Here is a 27,580-nt window from a genome sequence, read left to right as displayed (position 1 = left end):
CCAGCTCCTGCATTACTAATCTTGCATGTGGTGTATACTTTTTTCATGCGTGGGCAATTGGGTAACACATGTCTCATTAGGTTCTGGTTATTCTCCAAGGACAGCACAGAAGTGTACAGGCAAGTGGGCATTACTTCCTCTCTAGGGAACCAGACTGTTCAGAATAAACTTGAGTTATGGATTTATTCAGCCTATAAAACCTCAGCTGGCATAAATAATGGAGAAAGCAAAGGTTTGTCTGCAGAGCATACCTCAGGGACACATGCTTGCTTCTCTCTCCCCACCGCCTTTTCTTATGAAAATGATCCCAGTTGCACTGATAGATAATAACAACACCAAGCAATTAAAAGCTATGGGTGGCTGGAGAGAGGAGAAAGGGTTCAGTTAATGAGCTTTTCCTCTTCCTGTACCCAAGAGAGCCTCAGAAGTGATGGGGCGATTAAACGAAGAGATAATTATAGATTATGAGAAGATGGGTCCTATGAGGGGTAAGAGGGCATTGACATAAACAGTAACTGTTGCAACTGTGTCTTGGCTTCCATCTCTGCTTCAGTACTCTGAGTAGCACAATGACAAGCAGACAGGAAAGACCACCTGTTTGTGGCACATGGTACTCCTTCTGTAACAATTAGATGATTTCAGAAAAATAGAGAAAAAGTAGTGGTGGAGCATAGCCATCTTATCAGCTGGCTGTTTAGTTTCAAAGCTGACATACTATAAAAGCTGACAAAGAAGATTTATGCACTATTCCCAGTACTGAATAGTCCTGCAACTCTAAATAATATTTTTTCCTTTTTAAAAAATAGACATTTACTGAAGATTCCCTAGGTAATACAGGTTTTTAATATAACATATGATAAGACATTTGAGGTTTTCATTCAGAAAAGATCCTATTCTTTCATTATTTTCAGTAAAACAAACCTGGTAACATGCATATTGTTTCTTTTACAAGCATGTTTAAATTGCATAATCTTTTTAATAAATTTCTTTATTCTGCAAAATCCTCAATTAAAAAATGGGGACTAGGAAAGTAGAATATTGCTTTTCATTAGTATATTTTGTTTTGCCCAATTTTAAATGCTATTACTATCTGATATTTATTAAGCATTTGTACTACTTGTATGAGAGGCAGTTTGGTGTAGTGCTTAAGGCATTAGGCTAGAAACCAGGAGACTGTGAGTTCTAGTCCCGCCTGAGGCACAAAGCCAGCTGGGTGTCCTTGGGCCAGTCAGTATCTTTCAGCCATAGGAAGCTGGCAATGGCAAACCAGTTCGGAAAATGCTGCCAATAAAACTGCAAGGACATGTCCGGGCAGCTGCCAGGAGTCAAGACTGACTTGAAAACATCAAAAATAACTTGTTGTTGTTGTTGTTATACATATGGGACATTGCCATGTCTTTTTCCCATAAGAGTGAAATGTTCTTCATATCAGTGATATTTTGCTCACATTAACCCAACATATGTCAACATGTTTTATGGCAATTTAAGACAATACTTTCTCAATTCCAATTCCCAGAATACTCTTTTGTTCTTCAAACATATTGATGCTATTTTTATCATCTGGACCTGTTGACTTGAGTCAAGATGAATCCATACAGTAAATTCACTTTCTGAGCACTACTGAAAACTATATTATGGTCCTATAAGTTGTACTTTATATCAGACCACATTCTTTCAGCCTTCTATAATTTTCCAGAATATAACCAAGCCTGATAAAATAACTATATGTATCGGTCAGAGATTCAAAATTCAAGGACTTGCAATAAGCATTTCTTAAAAGTACAGGTAATCCTCACTTAACAACCACAATTAGGACCGGCAACTCTGTCACTAAGCGACGCGATCATTAAATGAGACATCACCTGCGACTTGTGATTTTACTGCTGGCTTCTTCATTGGCTCTGCTTGTTGGAAGCCACGTATGAAGTGTGCAAATAGTGATCACACAACTGTGGAATGCTGCAGCAGTCATAAATGCCCGCTGGTTGCGAAGCACCCGAATCTCAATCATGTGACCACAAGGACACTGCAGCAGTTGTAAGTGCAAGGATCAGGTGTAAAGTTACTTTTTCAGTGCCATTGTAACTTCAAATGGTCACTAAACAGGGCAGTTGTTAAGTGAGGACTACCTGTACATTACTGTGATAGTCCCATTCTTTTTGCCCTTCTTCAATATATTTCTGATCAGGAAAAAAAGCACAGGTTTGTCCAGATCACATGCCCAATAATAACTCTTCCATTTCATCTCACTTCATGAAGTCAGATTTATATTGGATAGAAAGACATAGACAAGAATTACCAAGGTTGCATGATCAAGTCAAGCTATTGATTAGTCACATTCAATTTCTCATCCAATATAATCAGAAGGAAAAAAAAGCAAAACAAAAAGCAAAACAAACTATATATAAGAACTTCTCATACATGAATGTGTGTGGATCTATATATACAGTGGAACCTCGAGTTACGAATTTAATTCGTTCCGTGACACTGGTTGCAACTCGAATTGGTCGCAACACGAGGCAAATTTTCCCATAAGGTTCAATGTAATTACTGTTAATCCGTTCCGGCATCTGCGGACCACGTGTCGGGCAGAAAAATGGCCGCAGACCACCTGTCAGGGGTGGAAAATGGCCGCGGACCACGCAGCAGAGCGGAAAAACGGCCGCGGACCACATGGAACGGGCGGAAAAATGGCCGCGGACCACGTGGAACGGGCGGAAAATGGCCGCGGACCATGTGGAACAGGTAGAAAATGGCCGCGGACCACGTGGTATGGGCGGGAAAATGGCTGCGGACCACGTGGAACAGGCAGAAAATGGCCGCGGATCTGGTTCGTAAGTCGAGGCGAGTTCGCAAGTCGAGGTAAATTTTTGGGGCCGGAGCTGATTATATCTCGAAAAATTCGTAAGTAGGGGCGTTTGTAACTAGAGGTACCACTGTATTTAGAGAAAGAGTTTTGCACAACAATTTTAGTAAAGGATTCCCATATGATTATAATTGTATAATCATCCATATACATTTGTGAAATCTAATCTATTTTTAAACACCTGGCAGAGTCTAGGCTACATTATGTAGTAGAATCACAAGTGTATCCTCTTACCCACACCCTTAGGAAATAGGTTTCTGATAAGCTATTAGCATCTTAATTCTGTTCCATTTTACTTTAAAAGCAACCAAACTCTTTCATGCTTTTCTCTGCTTGATTTGTTTGTTTATTTGTAGCCCGCTTTTCCAACTCTCCAGTCAAAAAACCTCTCAGAGCAATGGTAATCAATAATTAGTCTGCCCTTCTGTCTGGCTAACAGTAAAAAAACAAAAACAAAAAGATATGTCACAAGGAAAGAGACTTGGGAAGAGAGCAGGAACATTTCTGTAATTCACTTGCCCAGATAAGTGAAAATAGGTGTATTCTGAAGTTACTGTACTTTGATTTGTACCAGCTGTATTATCTGTCTGAGCTGGTTTGTTCTTAGCTGACTTTTTTTTTCAATCTTCTCCTGTTTTTGCCCTGCCCTGCCCTGCCCTGCCCTGCCCTGCCCTGCCCTGCCCTGCCCTGCCCTGCCCTGCCCTTTTCTTGAAGTCAAATAATATTGAAGTACACTGAAGTTCTTAAAATACTGTGCACTGGATCTTCTTTGTCTATCCTGGGAGCTAGAATTAATTTAATTATTTTGTCTAGTGTAAAGTTGATCTTACTTAGTCTATGTAAACCATTTGTTTGTTTGTTTCAATTTATATGGTTGCGTATCTCAAACAAGTGACTCTGCATGGCTAACAACAATTAAAAGCAGCAAAAAACACTAAATACAGAGCAGACTAGATAAAAATAAAGTAACCACCAATGCAACCACTTCTCGGGTTCCAATTTAATGTATTGTATCATGATATCAGAAAGAATGAAGGAAGTTGTGGGAAATAGCTCCTTTCTTTTCTTCATGGCATAAATTGGATTTTCATATATTCACCCTAAAAGTTAGTATTAATCACATAAATGATAGCATTGAAAATCCTTGAATAGATTTGTGTTGAAACCAGTCCTAACAATAGATCAACAAGGCCAGAACTATTATATCTATATTATGTATAGATTATGTCTATTATAGAGCTGACCAAAACAGAACTTCATTTTTCATTTACAGTTTTCAGTTCAAACTTATCAGTGATCTAACCTGATTATAATGCTTCTGTCTCACAGACAGGTCCTCAGTCCCAAATTACTACTAGCCATGAAAAACAGAGCAAGTAACAGGTATATGGAGGCCAACATCATCCCATGGTAGATTTCAAGTAAATCATGTCTTCCTGTCTGAAAACACCATTAAAAGACCTAAGGTCATCAGGAATTCATACACATTACCTTTCTATACAATACCTGATATCGTCTACCAGCAATGCCCTTATTCATTTTACATGGGACAGATTAGTATTTCTCTTAACAGAATGGAATTAAGGAATAATAAATCTTATCCAAAAGCTGCAGCTATTCTATGCATTGCTGAGAGCTGGCTGTGTCACTTAGCTTTGACAAGATTTGATGCCACATCAACATAAGCTAAAGGGTGGGGGAAATGATTATGGTTGTTCATACAAATTTAGTATATCTCATTCAGAAACCAGTCCTTAGCATTTCTTGTTAAGCTTTCTATCTGTTAACCCATAGAGAGAGAACAGCAATTTTACTGGTATATTACCCACTCTGATGCTCAGCATCATTCCTGTCTGAACTGGTTGAAATCATCTGCGGGGTATTTTAATGATTGTAATGAGGCTGCCACGGATCAGCTCAGGACCTCATGGTTATCATGTCAGCAGTGGAGCTATGTCACTAAATAACTATGTCATGGACTCAATTCATATTGCAGGTCCATTCTTAACCCAGTTTTAGATTAAAACAGATTGGAGTGAACTGGTAGTTGGTGGAGTGAGAGTCAGTGTTGGATCATTTCTCTTACAATTTAAATCACTCTGACCTTAATCTCTGGGGTGGGGCACAAGTTAAGAGGGTTCTTATTTAGACATTTGTGGAATCTGAAGGATTCTTAAGAGTTTTCCAGTTGACACAGCTGGTGGCTTTGTTCTGCTGTGGAATAGTGAATGCTATTTGCAGGTATAGATGACCCAGAAGGACCACTTTGTTTTCTGAGGAACTCCAGATAATGAAGCAAGCTGGGAGATGATACAGATGGCATAAGTCTTATAGGGAATATGGATATGTTAGAGCACATAAATGTACCTATCATATAGTTATGGTGAAGAGGGTGTATTGACAACCTTAGTGAACTATACAATGCAATTTTCTCAGTGGTGCAACTGCTTAAAACAAGCTTGGAAATAGGTTCATCTTTCTACAGCTTCATCTTACTACAATACATTTGCAATGCATTTTGAAGATAAAGTCAAGTAGCTCTGCTAAAAATTAGACACCATAGCTTTTCAGAACCCTTTGATATTATGTGGATTATTTTGATCTGAGGAAATAGGATGTTTATGGAGGTCAATCCAGTTTATTATTATATATACCTTTATGTGTCATGGATAAGTTCTAATTGGGGAGGGAATTTGGTGGATGAAGTAGTCATTAAGGCTGTACAGCACTTTGAAGTCAAAGGGGGAAGAGTAATTTGGAGCATGTACATCAGAAGCACCCTAAAGCACTTTCATTTTTCCTGGGTTTATGCAGCTGCCATCTACAGTTGCTGTGTGATCCCAGCAAAATAAAATTTTAAGTTGTTTCTGACAGGTGGTTTGTGCATGTCCATTTGCTCCACAAATTGCATTTCTCCCCTTGAATCTGCATTGTTCTAGTAATTAATGCCTGTTCCACTTAGTACAGAGGGAATTACATCCATTGCAACCTCTCTATAAAAGGCTTTCTCTGAATCTTGACTTTAACAAATACTGCTTTCTTAGATGAGGTGATAGCTGGCCATACAGTTGCACATGGAGGAAGAATTATACTCATTTCAGAACTCTAATTTCAGACCTGGATGCATCATTAGGTCTGCCTTGGTCCTTGAGGGTTGACTGTTTCCATGAGACAGAGGAAGTGTTTTTCTGCTGATCTTCTTACATTTCTCAGAATTGCTGGACACAGTTGACAGTGGAGTCTTCCTAAAACAACTTTGTGGTTTGGGAATTTGAGGTACTGTGCTGTATTACTTCTGTGCCTGTTTGCAAGACTGCTACCAGAGAATAGTATGGATGTTTCTGTTCAGCCCATGGAATATGGGAGTCTACAAGATGTCTTCCTTCTGAAAGAACAAGTATACAGCTTGTATGTCCTCTTAGATTCAAAACTGTCCCTAGAGGCACCTGGCTTCATGACAAGGTGTGCACAATTATTTGCAGTTATTCAGTGTCAGTTAATATGTTAGCTGCAACTTTTCCTGGACCAGGGTAGCCATGCCGTAGTAATCTAATGACTGGATAACATTAGTACATTTTACATGGGATTACTTGAAGTTCATATAGAAGTTGTAATTGGTGCCAGATTTAACTATAACTTTATTAATGGAGTCATATGACACTGTTTCTGAAAGCAAATGCTAGTTGGCAGTGACCAACCAAGTTGAATTCAAGAAGCTGATACAACTATATAAAGCCCTCTTTAAAACTAACTACAGATTAAGGACGCCCGGTTTATGGATGACCCATAGTTAAGAACGGAGCCTATTGTAGCAAAATTTAAGTTAAATGCACAAATATTTGAGTTAAATATACAATGGTTCGAGTTCATTACACAATACTACTTATACAGTATTATACAGTAATACTGCTCCAGCTTACATACAAATTCAAATTAAGGACAGACCTTGGGAACGGAAGTCGTTCTTAAACTGGGGACTGCTTGTACTTAAAACAGCATCTTCCTGAGTGTCAGCTGGCACATGTATTGAGATTGGCTAAGGAGACCTTTCTTATGATCCTGTCATAGTGACTCAAGATAAGGATTCTTAATAGCGGTGTCTTGATTCCAGAACTCCCTCCCAGTTTGGGAATGGTTGACATTGATTTTTTCAAAACTTTCAGCTCAGCTAAGAAAAAGGCTGAGATCTCTAAGTGAATTTTGTTTTTGTCACTGTCCTGTTTTGTGTGTACGTGTGTGTGCGTGCATACATTGTCTTATACTTTCTGGAATTTGATCATGGTTTTATTTCCACTGTGTTTTGTGTCCCTGGTTAGGTCTCATTTTTAATTATGAGAGATGGGAAAGTAATTTTATAAACACAAAATAAAATCATAATGTTAAAAATGAGAGACCATTTATAGCATGTCCTATAAATAACCTTAAAGCAGCCTAGAACAAAAGATTTTGAAAGCCAATTATAATGTGAAGTAACTGAATTACAATAAACATTTAGCTCCATCTCTTATGACTCAATTAGGGAGATCTCTGTCACCACCAAATAACTGTTTTGTAAATGGTTACTGTTAATAAGATAATTAGCATTGTTTGTACTTCCAGCATTTGATCTCCCTCTAGCACTGTTTAAAATTCTACACCCCTCTCCAGGTTTGTATGAGTATATGTATAACTCAGGATAATAACTCATGAATCAGATCTGATGAAGTTCTGCCGTAGTATGTTTAAAGGTAAAAAGTGATTCAGACTTGACTCCTGGCGACTACATAGATGCTTGTATGTCGTTTTCTTGGCAACAATATAGAAGCAGTTTGCTATTGCTTTCCAAGATTTTTTCTTGACTATCCAGTCTAGTCTTCAGCTTTCAGATTTGCTAAAGTATCCTAACTAAGCACTAACCATTCTGACCCTGATTTGCTTGTTCAAGATAAGCTAAGGAACTCTTCATTGCGTTTGCTGCAAATGATTAATCTGAGCAAAAGAACATGTTTCTGTTTTACTGTTTCTTCAAGCCTTTAGGATGGAGCGGCCTAAAATTCTAAATGTAATCTTCCATTTTTAGAATTCTATTAATCGTTTAAGTGACAGTATAAATGCCCATTTACATGTTAGTTGTTTTCAGTGGAGAATACTCCTAGATAAATATATACCTAGGCAGGCTGGGTCCAAATAACTTGGCCAAATTTTTTTTAAAATGGTATAATTTATCTTTAGATACTGATAAATAACTAGTAATATATTAGAAGATAACTGGAAAATGATTAAGTTACTAGAAGGAAGTGTTTTAAGGGTAAATGAATCAGATTGCAAGAATCCAAATTCATCCAAAATCTGATTAGTAGATGACAAGGGTGTTCTTGGTAAAACATATTTACCAACCTACAAAAAAGTGTATTATGTCTTTCTAATAAGCTGCTACACGCTGAAAGGAAGGATACATTTGTGTATTCAGCTGTACCGTTAGCTGTAAAGTCCTTTGCAAATTGCACCAGATAGAAGTGCACATATTTGAATCCTTAAAAATTCTAGTAAATCAAACAGAAGATTCAGTGTCATCTTCTTAACATAACTCTCCTCCTATATTAGAGGCTTTACTCAGTACCTCCCCCCCCCCACATTTACTACCTGAAGCAGTACAGTCAGATGCCCATTTATTTGGCAGTAAGCCCCATTGAATTCAATTTGTCTTCTGAATAGAGAAAACTTTCTGAAAATATTGGTGCAACTCACTAAGACAGCCAGTTTTAGAATAAGACAGGATCATGAGAACAGGAAATCGATTTAAAGTACTAGATTCTTTTGATACTGATGCCATTCAGATGAGTAGGAAGATATGTATGTGTATTAAAATAGTTGCCATTTCTTATTTTAAAAATCCAAAGCCTGTTTGTGTTGGTTATAAAAGTATATGATAAATTAGGTAAAAAGGTGTAAAAGCAGAGTGAAAAAAGAATAAAAGCAATGCATTAAAGACAAAGACATATATCAGGAGGAATAATAGCTGGGGAAGTCAGGGATAAAAAGGCTGTCTAAACATCAGTTTTAGGGCCTGGCTAAGATAAATATTGTTAAGTTACATACATGGCTGCCTTCAATTAAACCCAGATGTTATCACAGTATTTTAGAATGAAATAATGACAGTCCTTCGGAGCAGAACTTGTTCTTAAACTGGGGACTACCTGTACGTAGCAACTTAAAACATGTCATGTACTTACTGTACTGTACATTAGAATCTAAATAGAGCTTATAGGCCAATGAATTGCATTTGATCTTTGAAACACACCACAGGGTTACATAGAGGGTTACATAGAGTGGCATTTGCTGCTTTCTGCATCTACTCAGCATTCAACTTTAGCAACCCCTGGAGTTGGAGAAATGGGTGTAACTAGGGTGTGGACAAATGGAAGGCATATCTTGTTTTAATCTGGCTTCTCTCTTTCTTCCCTCAGCAGATCCCAGCACAGCATTTTCCATTGGCCTCCCCACCTCTGCTCATCCCAGCTCCTCCTCTGCCTCCCCTCAGCTACCATCGCAGCTTTGTCCTTGGCTTTTCCCCACTTTTCCTCCCTTCAAATTACTGCCCAGAAGACCTATATTTTGGTCCATGCCCAGATCAAATGCATGGTCCAAAACCTAAGTGTATTGATTTGGACACAGAATACCTCAAAATAACTGTTTTACATATTCTAAGCTACAGGTTTTGCCTGGCAATTCACACATGCTGTCAGATTATGCTTTTAATTATAATTTGCCGTGGTATCTGAAATGTAGTCATTATGTCTCCCTTGGCAGCATCCATTTCAGAAAGCCTACTTGGTACTGAGCTACATATATTGTGTTGATACTGAGCCTTGTGCATCAGTACGTTGCATGAATGTTCTAATTGATAGGAAGCAGACAATGGTAAGATGACTTGCAAGATAACTTGTAGAAATTGCATAGTATATTAGAGGCTTGGGATAAAAGGAGGCTTTGGTTGTGCTTGTGGCATACTAGCCACAGCGTGCAAAACTAACTTATTGCTAGCAGCGAATGTTGCATATGGCATTTGTATAATTAAAGCTAGTAACCTACTCTACACTTTCCCTGTCTTACTGAAAAGTTTTAAGTGAAAGTTGAAATCAGTCAAAGCTATGATGAACAGCAGAAGTCAAACTCTGTGGCCTCATCTAGTGACAACTATGCCATATAGAACATTGAGGCTTGAAATATAAGAGAAATAAATGGTAAAGAGCATGAATGAACAAATGAAATAGAAGTCAATATATTGTTGTCTGTTAAAACTAACGTTAAAGGAAAAGATGGAATGAATCTGAAAGAACATGCTCTGATGTTGTAGAATGGAGCTGATGAATATATTCAAGGTAGTGAAAATGTAGAGTTAACTATGGATAAAAAGGATAAAATATATGTCAAATTGTATACATTAGTATTATCTAGATTGTTGTGGGTATATACAAATCTACAGATTGATGGTCGTTACATGCTGTGCTCCAGTGTACGATGATTGTGGGAGATACTAGAGATGAATTCTTGGGGGGGGGAGGTGAAATATTCTGGATGGCAATGACCTAACATGAATGTTACTGTGTTAGGTGGCATAAAAGGATGGATGGGAATGAGAGAGTGCAGAAAAAGTAACTCTGCCATTCAGAGACTTAAGTATAGTGAGTATCTTGCCAATACATGCTTTAAACATGTCTATTCAGAAATATATACTCATGACAAAGGAATGCATATAAATCTAAAAATAGGATCTAATTGTTTAAAGTGATGAAAAATGTAATTAGAGAATCATACAAGGGAGATGAGAGATTGAATGTTTGACAAACCATTATTTGGTAGCATTAACAGCTATCTTGATTGGGGGAAAAGGATAAGAAAGAAAAAGAAATGTGAAAGAAATGAGAGTTGAAGTAGAATAATTGCAGGGACAGAAGGTATGAGTCCTGTGTAGAAAAGTGTTAGAATCTCTCAAAAGAATGAATGGTAATGGACAAAAAGAAGATGTGGAAGACGCTTGGAATGGAGTGAAAAGAATGATGTTACAACGTGCCACAAAAGTGTGTGGAGTTATGCTGATGGAAAGTACAAAAATATGCTTGATGGAATGATGAGTTGAAAAGTGCTTGTGGATGAGAAAAAAATGCATCTACAAGAATGGTGCAGTAAATGAGGATGAGAGAAAGATATTGTATAACTTGTATAGAAAGAATTGCGAAGAACATAGTCAAACAGTCAAATTTTGTTTGATAGAATTCTGACTGAAAGAGTACAAGGGGTGACATTGAGCAAAATTTGGAAAATGAAGTGTGGGGTCTAGGTGAGGCAGAGGTGTGCAGATCAGATTGTTGCTCTTCAGGTCATTGACAAATGTATAAATTTGAGAAAGTGTTATTGAAAGCTCATTGGTTTAGAAAAAGTGCATGATCGTTTTGAATTAATGGAATACTTTATGCAAATAAATTAAAGGTTGGTTGCTGAATGCCGTAAGAGCAGTATACAATAGAAGCATTTGAGACTTTGAGTAGGACATAAGATAAAGATGTATGATGTCCCTTCAGTTGTTCAATGTATTTATGAATAAAAGTGTATGGAATGGTCATAGTGACATTACAAATTGATTATGACATGAATGTATATTTCTGCAGATGATACCATGTTGTTAGCTGAGAACTAACATTTGCTGGAAACATTAGCTACGTTGTATGTTACATGAAGGAGTGTTTGACAAGGAATGAATGATTCCAAATTACTCCAAGTTAATGGGGGGGGTGGAAAACTAGAGCAAGTAGACAAATTTGTGTACTCTGATAAGATATTAACTAAAAATGGGAAATAGCAAATGAAGCAAAAATGGCTAGGTGTAAGAGTGTGCTTCTGCCCACTTTGTGGAAGTGGGAAATGAGGTACTTAAGTATGCACAGCAAACAAGAAGACATAACGTTAAGAATGTACGAATGGGCATTGAATACAAAAAGTTATATTAGTACAAAAGAAGTAAACTGAGGTGAGAGAGAATCAGTGAAGAGCAGATCACAAAACAAATATAAAGGAAGAGTGAACACATTGAGAAGAAGGGAAGACCAAAAAAGTAATGGTTGGATGGAGTTGAGGAATCTTTAAAAAGAGAAGTGAGGAGTTTAAAGAACAAAAGCCAGCGTATGAACATGGTAGACAGTTGGTAAGAATAAATGTGTTGATATAAACTAGCTTCAGTTATGTTTTCTTTTATTTTTCTCATCTCATGCCTCAAGTTTTTATCGGTTGCTTTTCTAGGTCCCATTTTATATCCTTCAGAGATATATAATCAATAGTTTGGCAAAAGATACACTAGTGTTCAGGCAGGGAATCTAGAATATATGGGTCTCTGCTAGATAGGATTATGAATGGAGAATTTTATCTTTAACTTTTTTTCTTGCAGTCCCTAAAGGTAAGATAAGTGCTTCCCTCATGCTAAGAAGCAAGGATTGCTGAAGAGAGGAGTGGTGAGGAGCAGGTTTATATTAAATGGGAGGGGGGGTCATATTTGAAAGTTGGTGAATAAATTTCCTAAATAATTACATTAATAGAAAATGTTGTTTTAAAATTTGAATGCATTATGAGAAATGCATAATAGTTTCTTCCTGGGTGAAATTGGTTTATAGCTTATACTTCTTGGAGAGGTTAGTTAGCAGTATATTGTTTAAGTGTTCCATGATGCAGGATGTGTACTTGCCAAAAACACTAAAGTAATCAGTAAAGCTAAAATGATTGAACTCATGAAAAAGCTAGCTTCTCATGCTTGTGTGGTTTGCATTTGCTGCTTGATAACAGGAAATATACCCCCTCTTTATTTTTTCTTAGGGAGGAAGATAAGAACATATTTGACTATTGCAGAGAAAACAACATTGACCATGTAACCAAAGCCATCCGATCAAAAAAAGTCGACGTGAATACGAAAGATGAGAAGGTATTGGGCCAGGGAGGGTTTAGTCAACAAGGCTGGTATGTGAGATCCGTATCTTCTAAAATCCTTCCTTGAAGCTGCTATATTTCTGTTCCAGTTTGGACAGACATCTGTGCAGATATAATTGTCCAGCTTCATCTGTTTATCATATCTGTATGCTGTTTTGCTATTGTAATATTATGTAGCTTCTTAGACATAAGTCCATAATATATGATTGGGTATTGACTTTTGAATTTGAGAATAGTTACTTTGCCCAAGATATTTTGATACTTAGGACAGAAAGGCCAAATAGCATTGTGCTTCTCCTGATTGACATAGGACATAATCCACTTGAATGTGGGTGTTTTCAGTTCATTTGCAAATTTACACTAACCAGAATGAATACCATTCATACAGTGGGGCAAAACTGGCACTAACAAGAATGAATACCATTCATACAGTGGGGCAAAACTGGCACTAACCAGAATGAATACCATTCATACAGAGGGGTATTTAGTCAATCATGGTGGAAAATAAGTATTTGGTCAATATCAAAAGTTTATCTCAATACTTTGTTATATATCCTTTGTTGGCAATGACAGAGGTCAAACATTTTCTGTAAGTCTTCACAAGGTTTTCACACACTGTTGCTGGTATTTTGGCCCATTCCTCCATGCAGATCTCCTCTAGAGCAGTGATGTTTTGGGGCTGTCGCTGGGCAACACGGACTTTCAACTCCCTCCAAAGGTTTTCCATGGGGTTGAGATCTGGAGACTGGCTAGGCCACTCCAGGACCTTGAAATGCTTCTTACGAAGCCACTCCTTCGTTGCCCGGGCGGTGTGTTTGGGATCATTGTCATGCTGAAAGACCCAGCCACGTTTCATCTTCAATGCCCTTGCTGATGGAAGGAGGTGTTCACTCAAAATCTCACGATACATGGCCCCATTCATTCTTTCCTTTACACGGATCAGTCATCCTGGTCCCTTTGCAGAAAAACAGCCCCAAAGCATGGTGTTTCCATCCCCATGCTTCACAGTAGGTATGGTGTTCTTTGGATGCAACTCAGCATTCTCTCTCCTCCAAACACGACAAGTTGAGTTTAGACCAAAACGTTCTACTTTGGTTTCATCTGACCATATGACATTCTCCCAATCCTCTTCTGGATCATCCAAATGCTCTCTAGCAAACTTCAGACAGGCCCAGACATGTACTGGCTTAAGCAGGGGGACACGTCTGGCACTGCAGGATTTGAGTCCCTGGCAGCGTAGTGTGTTACTGATGGTAGCCTTTGTTACTTTGGTCCCAGCTCTCTGCAGGTCATTCACTAGGTCCCCCCATGTGGTTCTGGGATTTTTGCTCACCGTTCTTGTGATCATTTTGACCCCATGGGGTGAGATCTTGTGTGGAGCCCCAGATCAAGGGAGATTATCAGTGGTCTTGTATGTCTTCCATTTTCTAATTATTGCTCCCACGGTTGATTTCTTCACACCAAGCTGCTTGCCTATTGCAGATTCAGTCTTCCCAGCCTGGTGCAGGTCTACAATTTTGTTTCTGGTGTCCTTCGACAGCTCTTTGGTCTTGGCCATAGTGGAGTTTGGAGTGTGACTGTTTGAGGTTGTGGACAGGTGTCTTTTATACTGATAACAAGGTCAAACAGGTGCCATTACTACAGGTAACGAGTGGAGGACAGAGGAGCCTCTTAAAGAAGTAGTTACAGGTCTGTGAAAGCCAGACATCTTGCTTGTTTGTAGGTGACCAAATACTTATTTTCCACCATGATTTGCAAATAAATTCTTTAAAAATCAGACAATGTGATTTTTTGGATTTTTTCCCCCATTTTGTCTCTCATAGTTGAGGTATACCTATGATGAAAATTACAGGCCTCTCTCATCTTTTTAAGTGGGAGAACTTGCACAATTGGTGGCTGACTAAATACTTTTTTGCCCCACTGTATGAGGAATGTGAATATGTGAATTTTCTTTTGGATTATTTTATTTACCCAATTTGCATCTTTTAATAGCATCCCAAATCTACCTGGTTGGCCATTTTAACTATATTTCATTCTAGATATATTTTATGTAAACTAGGTTATAGTGATAGTGGGAGCTTAAATTAATACACTATTCTCTGGTATAAGGAGTTTAAGTTTGGGATTTTGTGACAGTCCCGGGTCTGCCTCAGATTATCATTGGGCAGGGTGTACCCTAAATTTAGTTTTTACCTCGGAACACAAGAAGAAGGTTTGCATTGGGGTGGGTAGGAAGTAGCATTATTCTACCACAGCCAGGTAAGGGTTGATGTCGCCTCATCGTTCCCCTTCTACCAGAGTAGGAGACGCATTAAGATGATCCACCCCCAGGGAATAATATAATCTGATAGATTCTTGAATGCTCTGGAGAAATCCAGAGTTAATGAGGTCAGTACTGATCTCTTGGGAAATAGAAAGGGCATTTCAGGACAATTTTTCAGTGGCCCAGTATGGTTATATGGAGCCTGGGCTTCTTTCTGAGGTGCTCTGAACAATGTTATAAACTAGGATGTGACTAGAGCACAAGATTCAGCATGGGGTTTATCACATATAGAATAGGTCTTGCCATGGAACTGACTAGCCATTAATGTAGAGAGTTATGCCTACTCTGGCAGCTTCTGTTATATTGTAGCCTACATAGCATCCTCAGATAGCTAGCAAAGCTTTTATAGGATAGTTAATAGCTTACTATCATTTGTTCTAGCAAATCTAAACGCTAAAACTCTCAAAATACCTGCTGACACAAATTTCATGCTAACATAAATGCTGCTTTTCTTGCAATATATACTTACGTATCTGTTGCATCATCTGGTCTAGTTATATGGGATCTAGTCTGAGGATGTAAGCAAGAGTGCATGCAGCTATCTGGCCTATTACATGCTGTCTTGACCCTTCCCAATTTGGGTTATTCATGCTAACTGAAAGGTTGAGTAGATGTGTATATTGGTGCCACCTTCTTTAAAGGAAGTACTGATTTGTGATTTCTGAAGAAACTGTCTCTGGATTCAGATTACTCCAACCAGTACATGTCACAGTTAGTCCTTTTTGGGGCAAAGTGTTTTAGAGGGTGATGCATGTAGCTGCAGATGTCCTTATCTCAATCCTTTTCAATCAGGGTTGAAAACGGGGCAGAATAAGCTATTGTTGCCTTAATAGATGACCTCCTGAAGGAAAGAGACAGATGCATTGTGATCTCTGGGTAGTTTTCTATACCATTAAATATTCTCCTGGACCATTTTCATGAATTAGCAGTACCAATGTGTTCTAGTAGTTCTACTTCTTCTCAATGTTAATCTCAGTCATTCTCTGAGATTATTATTGAGTCACTGCCTCTTCACCCAGACTGCTAGAGTGTGGAGTGCCACAATGCACTATTTTGTTTCATGTAGATACTGTTTGGCATCTATAGGAAGCTACTGGGGACTGTTATTGATATGCTGATGCTACTCAGCTTTACCTCTCCATAACATCTGACTGAGGAGAGACAGGTTATACATGTTGTGAACTAATTGCCCAGATGCAACAGTGAGGTGGATGAGGGCCCATAAACTAGCACTGAATCCTGAGAAGATAGAGTTCTTGTTGGTGGGTAGTTCATGAACTCAGGAATTAGCAGTTTACTTGTTCTAAGTGGAGTTACATCTCCTCAGAAAGAACGGGTACACACTGGGGCAGGGAGCTTCTAGAATCATAATTGGCCAGGCATTTCATAGTTAATTTGCTGATATCAACTCAGAGTCAGATGCAGGATAAGCAGGATCTCATGAGATGACAGAAATATGTCTTATGAGGTGATTGGAGATTTTTTCAAGCCTGTGGCAACTGAGGAAGCAGACAGGGTCCTTTGAGAGACAAGCTGTACCACCTGTAGATTAGACTTGTGCCACTCCTGGCTTGTATGGTCAGAGTGAAAATGAGGTGAGTGTAGGAAGTAGTGAACATGTCCTGGAGGGAGGGTGATGCCATCCACGATCACTTGACCTGGTCATCTTAGATAATTACCATCCTGCTTCCAGGGCTCCCTTTTTAGGAAGGCTGTAGAGAAGGTTGTGTGGCAGCAATTACAGATGGCTTTGTTTAAAGCAGTTATCTAACTCCCAGTTGGGATTCAGACCTAGACAGAAAACTGCATTGGTTGTTGTGGATGACCTTTGGAGGCACCTGGACAAGGTGGTATACCTTGTCTGGTCTTGTTAGGTATCATAGTGGCATTAGTATCATCAACCATGGTATCCTTTTGGACTGTCTGTGAGGGTTGGGGGAACTATTCTGCAGTGAGCAGTTCCAATCCATGTTGGTGAGGGAGGAAAAATCATGCCCTTGAGCACTGTAAAGAAATACACAACTGGTTCTTAATTTTAGTAGGAATTCAGTAGTAACAGGAACTACATAATTAACAATCATGTAAGTTTATAACTCTTCTGTAGGAGCAGTTCTATGGATGTTCTGGATGAACTTCTTTATTTTTCTCTCTGTAAGATTGCTTTGCACTGCACTGCACAGCACAGCACTGTATTATGGTAGCAAGCTAAAGTACTGCCACCTTGATAGGTCCTGGCTTTCATTCGCCATGTAACTTATTTAAGAGGTCCTGTGATTTTTTTATTTCAGTTTGTGTGTGTGTGTTAGAAATTTTTGTTCTTGTCATGCTAAGGAGGAAAAGTTTGACAATGCTGTTTATTCAGGTTAGTATTCTTCTTCTGCTCTGTGTGCATAGAAGCTGAACTAAACAAGGGAAATAAATTCATTTAAAGTAACACTAAATAGAATACCATTAAATTATCTTTTGCTTTGCAACAGTCACCTGCACTAATAAGTCTGTAGCAGTGTTGACTAAATACTCAGAACAGAGCTAGCAAAGTCTCATTTTTAAAACCCAAGAGCTTGCTGGAAGAGCAGATTTCTGTGGCATATTTGTATTTATGGTCAGACAAAAATAAAACCTGTCTGACAACGTTGGCTTCTCCCCTATCATACTGCCTGCTTGTTCTGCTCTTGGTCTGCAGCATGTGTAGTCTCGCAACACATTGTGCCGTAGCGAACAGATGAAGTGCTTACACATTCATAGACTGAGACGCCACAAATTCAGTTGGGTTCTCTTGTAGCTCTGAGCAGATTTCTGTCCTTTGAGCCATGACATTCCCTGCTGGAGTTCTGAATGCTGATGGCGTGGCCTTTTATTATTAATCAGGAATTCAAATAAATTAATTTGTTGAAAGCAGGGGGAAGAGTTTAAAATTCAAAGCTAGAAGCCTTCATCCTGCATGAAGTGAACTGAAACTTCCCAGTGCTTAAGGAGCTTCTGAAGTAACACTGACTCTATTAGTACTACTAGAGGGCACAGATTATTTAGCTTCAGAAGATAAATTTGTTTGAATTATAAATCAAGTTTTGACATGTGATCAATTTTAACTCTCAGATCTCTGCAGTAGTCAAGTAGGAACTCAAATCTCATTAAAGCCATTGCCAAGAATACACACAAATTTCCCGCCAGCATATTTGCTTCTGAAAAATAGGTCTTGTTCAGTAGTAGTTTTATTTCTTCAGCTTAATAATAGCGCTCCTTCTTTGACTGTGATTTTATAATTTTCATATAGGTTATTGTAATAGTCTGTTGCAGTAAACTTATGCAACTAAGCTTATGGCATGTTATTATTTAAGTAGTTCATGAAAGCTTATGCCATAAGTTTGTTAGTGTATGGCAGAGATACCAGCAAGCTGCATATGGTTCCTTGCTCCATTTTTGAAATTCCTGGGTCATCACTTGATTGTAATGCCAAAAATTCAGTGAAAATGGTTTTGTTTCTTGTGGGTATTTTAGCTAAAATAACATCTTGATATGCATCTCCTGAATTCCTCTGAAATGAGTTGAACATTTCAGCACTGTTTCACTCCAGTGACATTATAACATTACCTAAAATACAATCTGTGATTCTTAGAAGCTTCCGGCTGCAAATATCTTGTTCCTAGTTTGTGTTTTGTGATTTTATGATCTCTCAAATCTCAGTCATGTTATTGGGGGGGAAAAATGAGGATGCAATACTGCTATCAAACCAAAATTTAGGCTCAGTTCTGTACAAACCTGCCTTGGAGTAAAATCTTTTGTAATCAGTGGCATTAACCTCTGTGGGCATGAATTTTTGAACTGGTAATATATCTTAATTACTTCATAAACTTCTCTTTTGGCATATTTGTGCAGTTTGAAAGTATGCATGTATTGGTCTTTTTCTCAAGCAAAACGTATAGGAATATCTAGTTTTAGAGATGAAACTGCTATATCCTAATACACCTAAGTATATTCTGATTTTTACAGTTGGTGAAAACAATGAAAATAGTAATGATAAATATTGGAAGAAATAAAAGGTCCCCTATATGAGGAGCATATCAATTTTTAACGCAGCAGTCCACTTCTAGCCTTCCTATATGCTTTGCTTCTGACAAGACCTGTGACATTCAATAGTACTTTGCTAGCATCACGTTCTAAGAGAATAGTAATCCAACCAGAAACACTAGATGTATTATATTCATCTTTTTACTTCTGAATCATAATTCTAAGAGATTTGTAGTTGAGTACAACAATATTTTAATATACTAGTTTTCAAAGCCTTTTAATTACTGCACTTCAGGAAAAAATGTTTCCCCAGTCTATGATGTCCAAGTTTTCAGAGCAGGAGGAAGGGAAAAGAAGGTTTGTTTTTTTGTTTTTGTTTGTTTCTCTCCATATACATCCTTCTCCCTCCTCAATGGCCCTTGTCTGTTGACAATAGATGAATATGCAAGGCGCTCAAGAGATCCCTTTAGGTTATTATTTTAATATAATACAAGCCTTACCCATCCAAATAAATAAATAAACCCACCCTTTGGTGCATCATGGTAATTGAATTCAAAAATGACAATAGCAATTTTTTTTTAACCGAATGAGACTTTCATTTATCTTGCCTATGTCTTCTCTTTCTCTCTGAATTAAGATCAGTTCCTAGATATTTTGTCTTGGTCCACATACATTTTTAAGAGGGCAGTACACTTCCTAGGCTTCCTATTTGCTTTGTTTTGACAAGGCCTATGACATTCAGCAAAGCAAAATTTATGTGCTGTTTGTTTGAGAAACTGCTACAGAAGCCGGCCAAGCTGGCAGCAGCTAACTAAAGTGAGGGGTAGAAGATTTAATAGCAGGGTCATTGAACAGACATTAGATTTATGCATTTTTATTCCAGATCTTTCAGAGTTTAAGAAGTGCCCTTCTGCCTTTGTTAAATGTATTATCTAGGCAGAAAAATAAAACACAAATATGTATCTGGAATGTATTTGGGGCTGGCTTTTAGATGCACTGTAATTTCATTAAAAAGGTAAGAATAAAAACCTTTTAATGTGGGTTAATGAGGTCAACTTCCTATTGACTTCTTTTTAGGTTTCAGATTTTAAGATTCTGACAGTAGGTTTCAAGTAAACCTAATCAACTTTCTAATGGTTAGTATGGGTTTGTGTTTCAGTAACTAAACATGATCTCATCCTTCTCTGTGATCTACAAGCTGAGATAAAACTTTGAAATGTACTCAGTTTGTATCATTTATATCAACCTCAAATACTAGTTTTCTTGGTGCAGAATTTGGATTACTTCAAGTGCTGCCCTCATTGAGGCATGCTGAAAATTAAAATGAGAAAAAATATTACTTTGAATAAAAGTAATTTGTGTGCACAACAATTAACAATTTTAATTTATATTTTAAGTTAGGAGAATATATATTCCTTCTTGGAATTCAGTGAATACTAAGAATTCTTAGAATTTAGGCTAGAGGTTAGAACAGTACTGATCAGCTTGTGAAATGTTTTCAGTTTTGACTTTAGATATTGGAATATTATAGCTCATTAGTCTAATTTTCAGCATGAATTCAGAAAATGTCAAACCAATACTTTCCATGTTGTATATTTTTTTAAAGTTGCCATTTGTGAAAATTTTGACATTGAGAAAAATTTAATTTTTATCTGGAGTTTGGAAAGATATGGAAATATAATGTAACTTGAGTCTCATTCTTCTGTATGAGTCCCTTGAAAAAAGCTTTGTTAATGTAGAGATTTTTGTTCTTAATTAAGAAGGTTAACATTTGAAACATCCTTCGGTGAAAAGATTTTTTTTTATCAGATAAGAATCTTTGGGCTATGCTATGTGCCAACTTTTTAAAACTGATTTTTTTGTCTTAAATGGAAAAATATATAGACATTCAGGAAGAATATATTTTCTTCAAATGTCCATATGTGCTTGCCACATCAAAAAACAAAACTTACCTTGCTAAATTTCTTTGTGACAGATTGCTTCTAAAGGCAGAGGGCCAGAGCTAGGGAAAAAGGTAAATTACTATATGATAAACATTAAATACATGGTTTACCTGTGTTGGCTATAAACAGTGCAGTGTAGAGTGCACATAGAAATTGTGTTTTGCAATCTGTCTCTTTGATTTTTTTTCCCAACATCATTAGTGAACAAATTTTAAATATTTACTTAAGAAAGATTGTATATGAATGTTTAATCTTGAGGTTTTTTGAGTTTTAAAAAAACATTCTTAGGTTTTTATGAAGAGCGATAGCATATAGAAAATTGAATCCTGACATAAAGTGTCCAGTGTTTCTAGTTATTAAATATTGGGAATCTACACAGGAGTGGCAGACCAAAGGGGGAAAGAGAGAAGAATAGGGATTGAAAACTATCTGAAGAACATGCACACAGCATCAGAATCTAGGTGTTATACTGGCAAAAACTCAAGCCAGAGCTTGAATTATATGTACTTAATCATTTAGTATGCTATTTAACAGAAACAGTGGCCAGAGTGAACTATAAATGCCTATGATAATAAAAGTCTGGTTTATTCACTGATTAAAATTTAAATAATGATTCATTCACTGAACGAAATTTAAATAATTTGTAACCATATATGCTAAATTCTGTGTTCTGCTTTTCAGTTCTGTTGTATAGCAGAGTGCTGCAAAATAAACAATTTATATAGCATTAATGGGAGGTATTCTGCATCCTTCTGTGAAGAATCATTGCCAAAATCTATTCTAATTAAAGATTAAGTACTGTATCATTAAAATAGGATGCTGTAAAATTAATTACTTACTGGGTCAAAAAGGTTGTTAAAAAGCTTAATGCATAATATCAGAAACAAGATTTCCCTACTCAGAAATAATGGTCTGTTGTCCTTTTGAATGGCATAAATGTTATGCTATCTTAATTTTGTATGTGTAGATAGATATCTTGCTTGTTTATAACCTGAAGATCTGTGATGGGCTAAAGCAAAATTTAACCAGATGCTAGCTTCATAAATTCTAGAAAGACCATATGATTTGCTTTTTTATTTCAGCAAGAATGTTAGAGAATGTCACATGTAATTCTAAGGATAAATGGTAGTGTGTACACACTGGTCAAATTAAAACTGAAATTGTTCTTGAAAATATTAATTCCTGTTAATATTAAATGTTTATGATTTTAATACATCCTAACATGTTTAAAACTTCATAAACCATTAACTTTTTCCCAGGCCATAGATGCAGCTATGAGAGGAAGCAAGAGGCACAGACTAAGCTATGTGATACTTAATTACTGTGAATATTAGAGTACTGTATCTTTTTTCTCTAACTCTGGCCCTGTGCCTTTAAATGTAGTCTGTCACAGAGAAATTTAGTAGGTTAATTTTTTTAAATTCAGAAATAGAGAATGGAAATGGCAGATATTTAGATATTTCTGAATATCTATGTATCAGAGCTGCAATATTAAAGAAATATTAGGAAGCAGTTCAGACATTCATTTAAAATGTCCCATTAGACTTTGGACAGTTACCAGGCAACATGTGCCTAGTGATATCAGTGTGGGCACTAAAGTGTCTAAAGATCTCTAGATGGTGACTGCAGACTCCAACATTAAATAAAAATTGGTTTTTTAAACCAAAAATTTGTGAAATTGTGGTAGTTTTTATTGTTAGATTTATATCCTGCCTTTTGTAGAGGAGTTCATATATAAGCATTCTTCCCCACAAAATAAAATTGTGAGGTATACTGGGCTGAGAGAGAAAGTAAGTACAAATCCACCCAGTAAGCTTATGTGGCTGGCAGTAGATTATAATATGGATCTCTCCTGTACCAATCCGACACCTTAATTACCACACTCGTCTGGCTCTCAGTTTTTGCATGAGATCTTGCAAGATTTATAATGATTATATCTAAAGTATAACATCGTCTTTATAAGGATGCCTGACGCCTGAAAAGTTTGCTGTCAGTGTAAGAGACAGCTTAGTTGGGCTCTCTTTCTCAAGAGGTTTGGGTTAAATTCCAAGATGCTCAGGTTGTTATGACTAATTATCTTCAGGGTAAAGCAAAAATAGTGAAAATCAGCTAGCAAAGTAAAATAAATTATGACTAAAACAAGTAGAATAAAATGAGACACGGAACAAATGGATTATCTTGTCAGCTCAAGATAGAAGCCCACAATTCAGTCTTTTTGCTACTCCCATTGCCAATTATGACAAGTCCAAAGGCTACTGTTGCTGCAAAATGCTAATCCTCTTAGTAGCTTGAGCATTATTTTTTTATTTTATTTATTTTATTTCTATAGCCACCCATCTCAACAAGTAACTCTGGATGGTGTACAGTCATAACTACCTTTTTAGTGAGATTCTTCAACCCATCATTCACTAACAAATGGCTTGATACTGAGTTTGGAACTTTATGACCCATTTGTCCTATTAGACGCCTGACTAGAAACTATGTTCACAAGTATAAGAAGTCTACTACGTCCAGCAACTAAGCCTAGAAGAAGAAGAATGAATCAGGCTGCCAGTGTGGGCGTTGGTAGTGAGGAGGGCATTGATGGAGCCCTATCTCCATATAGGCATGTTTTGTATAGGTAGAGTCCTGATAAAAATGTAGAACTCTGCAGAATTCCAACTGAGTTTCTGGGCAGGCACATAACTTATATATGTACTTTCACATATGACCACTTGAAGAACCACAGTTACAGTTAAGTGTGTGTGTGTGTGTGTGTGTGTGTGTGTGTGTGTGTTAAACATTATATTGATACAGTTTGTATCATGGTGAGTGAGGCTGGGGATAGTAGTCAAAGCTCCACTCATCCTGTGCTTGGCAGCTGTTTTGCAGTGATCAGTTGATAATAATAGATATCACAAGGAAGTTTTACCAAAAAGATTTCATAGTCCACTGTTTCTTGAGGATTATTTGTTTTCCAGCAGCCAGCTGAATTGCACAGTGAGATCATGGAGAAAGAAGATTTTTAATCCATCTTCCTTGAATCCTCCTGAGCAATGCAATTTAACAGGATTGTAGAAAAGGAGTTTGGCAGTAGCTGATGAATTAGATGAAGCTTCATGATGAGTGTAGAGTACTTCTCTTTTCTATTGTATAGAATAGGATTGGTAAATGTCATTCTAGGTGTCCTTATATTTTCAGGATCATCTTTTTTCATTTTAGTAATTTAGAAGAAAGGAAGCAAAGTGAACTAATCAAAATTGCAAATAGATATATCAGCTACTGGTATGATATAAACAGTTTTTCTTCAAATGGGTTAATTTTCAGTGCATTGCAGACCCCCTGTTAATTCATTTTGCTGAATAGGATAAATGCGATGGCCATTGCCTTCAGGTCCTGCTTCTGACTTTCAAGGGGAACATGTCAGGCTGGCGTTGGTAATACAGTTCTGATTTAGACAGACATTTCATTAAAAAAGATGTTGTAGTACTATTAGTATGAATGTGGAGTCCTTGGGGTTCTCTGAGCTTGGTTCTTTTCTTGCATGAATGTGTATGAATGTGTTACTGTAATGTTGATATCTAATTTACTACCAAGCTTTAACTAACTTTTTTTCCCCTTTGCTTGATATTTTAGGGTAGAGCTTTGCTGCACTGGGCATGTGATAGAGGACATAAAGAACTTGCTACAGTACTTCTCCAACACACTGCTGATGTTAATAGCCAGGTATGAACTGGAGCTGCAATGAATGTGTTACACCTTATATATTTTGGAGTTAAGCAAATACAATAGAATATTTTCAGTTGTACTGCTTAGGTATTTGCAGTATTCTTTGATTATTCTTTTGTGTTACTTTGGTGCCTTTTAGTGGCCTAAGAAGGTCTTTTAATAACTTATTTCTCACCAAAACTATATCAGACTTCATACAGAACATTTTTTTAAACTGACATGGATGTTTCTGGTTTGAAAACAGGAATGACAAGGAAATGATTATTTAACTCTTATAACTTAAATTTCTTCTCACATTGATCCACTCAGAATTCTGCTTTCCTGTTAGTATGTTCATGTGGGGAGGCATGGAGAATGGCTGATATCTTTATTTCTGTGGTGGGGAAAAAAACAGATTAAAGAGTATACTCTTAAGTGAATGGAAAGAAAAGAGTAAGCAGCTCCTTCCTTTCCTGTCTTCCTGTTTCTTCTTACAGGAATGAATTGAGATAGGAATGGATTCAGATGGAAGAATTCTTGAGAAACAAGTCAGATGGTTTGATAGGTGAAAGCATTGGCTGTTATGAAATAGCATAGCATATCACAATGTAGGTTGAAAACAGAAGAGCGAAACTAAGATGAAGAACGAATGAATGAGTGAGTGAATTAAAAACAGAATGGAAAGTTTGTTTAAAATACTTGGTCTCCATCTATGAGACCTAAAGCTGATGCAGAAAGAGAACTACTGCATAAGCTTACGGGCAACATGATTATGCTAATATGAAATGGAAAGGGGACTTCTAATAGAATCAGGAGCCCTCATTAGGAACTGTACTCCTGAGCATATACAGAGTGCTAAAAGAATACTGAGTACATAAGCAGCAGCAGGTCTCATTCAAAAAGAAAAATGCTCAAAATATAGTCGTCTTAAATGCAGAGTCTGGGCTTAGCCCAGCAGTCACTCAGTGACTCTACATGCGTTATATTAGATATGCGTTGTGTTAGAAGTAAGCAGTAGATTTATTAAATCGTGCATAGAATATGAGAGCCTTACTTCTATGTAAAGGCTTTTTAAAGAGAAGGAAGTACAGTGGTACCTCTACTTACGAACGCCCCTACTTACGAAATTTTCGAGATACGATCAACTCCAGCCCCAAAAATTTACCTCTACTTACGAATTCGCCTTGACTTACGAGCCATTTTCCGCCCATTCCACATGGTCCGCGGCCATTTTTCCACCCGTTCCACATGGTCTGTGGCCATTTTCCGCCCGTGCCACGTGGTCCGCGGCCATTTTTCTGCCCTGCCGCGTGGTCAGCAGCTGTTTTTCCACCCCTGCCACGCGGTTCGTGGACGCCGGAACGGATTAACGGTAATTATATTGAACCTTATGGGAAAATTTACTTCGACTTGCGACCAACTCGACTTGCGATCAGAGTCACGGAACGGATTAAGTTTGTAAGTAGAGGTACCACTGTACAAGAGAAAAAGAGGAAGTTCCCTTTTGTCTCTCAAATACAGATATTCAATAATAATAGGCCAGGTGAGACACAGACACAATGAGACATCACCTTACCTAGGTCTTGCCCTTTGCCCTAGTGGTCAAAACAGCTCATAAATGCAAAGAAGTGGTACAGTCTCCAGCAAATAAACTCATACATATGAAATATTCCAGAATATATTCAGTATGCACGCTTTTTCACATGGAACCCTAGATGGAACTGAGTATGTTGAGTCTTACATTCAGCTTGCTTAAACTAAGACTACACATTGACACACATTTGGTGCTTCTCTGTAGCTGCACTTTAAAGCAGAACTTCAAGGTAGCCAAGAAGCTCTTTAACAATATTTGTCTAATGTTGTTATTAATAATCTCAGTGAGGAACATCTGTAAGTTTTCAGGAAATCCATGGTACATAATGGAGGTAGAAAGGCACCAAATTAAATCATTTGGATTCTACTTAGATTTATGAATATGGTTTGCCTTGCTATTAGTTATGATCAACAGATTGGAAAACATTTAAATGGTTTCTGAACAGCCACACTTATAATCCAGTAATTTTTAGTTACCTGCTTAGGAAAAAGATGAAAAGTAAAACTTTAGAGTGCTCTGATTTATTGAGTGGACAATGTAAATGGGTATCTTTTTCATACTATGTTGCATAATTTAATAAGTAAAATTTAGTCTCGAGGTTTTAAGTTTCAAGGGTTATTAAATATGTGTAGCTATCAGAAATTACATCCATTAATATCACAAAATGCATACTGAATTTCTATCCTGTTTTGTGATATTAATGGATGCACGAAATAAAATGCGCACAAAATAAAATGCACAAAATAAAATTAAAATGTATTGATTGATTGATTGATTGATTATGTGCCATCAAGTTGGTGTCAACTCTTAGTGACCACATTGATTGATTTTCTCCAGGAGGATTTGTCCTCATCCTGGTTCTTCAGGTCTTCCAATAGTATACCCATTGCTACTATAATTAAGTCCATCCGCTTGCTGCTGGTCATCCTCTTCTTCTCTTTCCTTCCATCTTTCACAGCCTTTAGACTTCTCCAGAGAGCTAGGTCTTTGCATAATGTGTCTGAAGTATGATAATTTGAGCCTGGTCATTTGTGCCTCTAGTAAGAATTCCAGGTTAATTTGTTCAGTGATCCATATGTTTGTTTTGTTCACTATCCATGGTATTCTCAGGAGTCTTCTCCAACACCAAAGTTCAAAAGCATCAATACTCTTCTATCCTGTTTCTTCAAAGTAAAGCTTTCACTTCTATAGAGTGTTAAGGGGAA

General features: G+C 37.3%; 1 protein-coding gene across 1 annotated transcript in view; it reads left to right on the top strand.

The window, feature by feature from the left end:
- Positions 1–27,580, top strand: part of ACBD6 (acyl-CoA binding domain containing 6) — a 146,517-nt gene that overhangs the window by 47,395 nt on the left and 71,542 nt on the right. Inside the window, exons 5-6 of the mRNA XM_088153763.1 lie at positions 12,710–12,815; positions 24,710–24,799. Of these exons, the coding sequence (XP_088009889.1) occupies positions 12,710–12,815; positions 24,710–24,799 (196 nt within the window). The remainder of the gene's footprint in view (positions 1–12,709; positions 12,816–24,709; positions 24,800–27,580) is intronic.

The sequence above is a fragment of the Python bivittatus genome, unplaced genomic scaffold (genome assembly GCF_059951505.1).
Source record: "Python bivittatus isolate LINGU-HERP-01145 unplaced genomic scaffold, Pbiv_v1 ctg000700_np1212, whole genome shotgun sequence".
Taxonomy (NCBI): Eukaryota; Metazoa; Chordata; class Lepidosauria; order Squamata; family Pythonidae; genus Python; species Python bivittatus.
The sequence above is the reverse complement of the archived record's forward strand: the minus strand, read 5'-3'. Positions and strand labels throughout refer to the sequence as shown.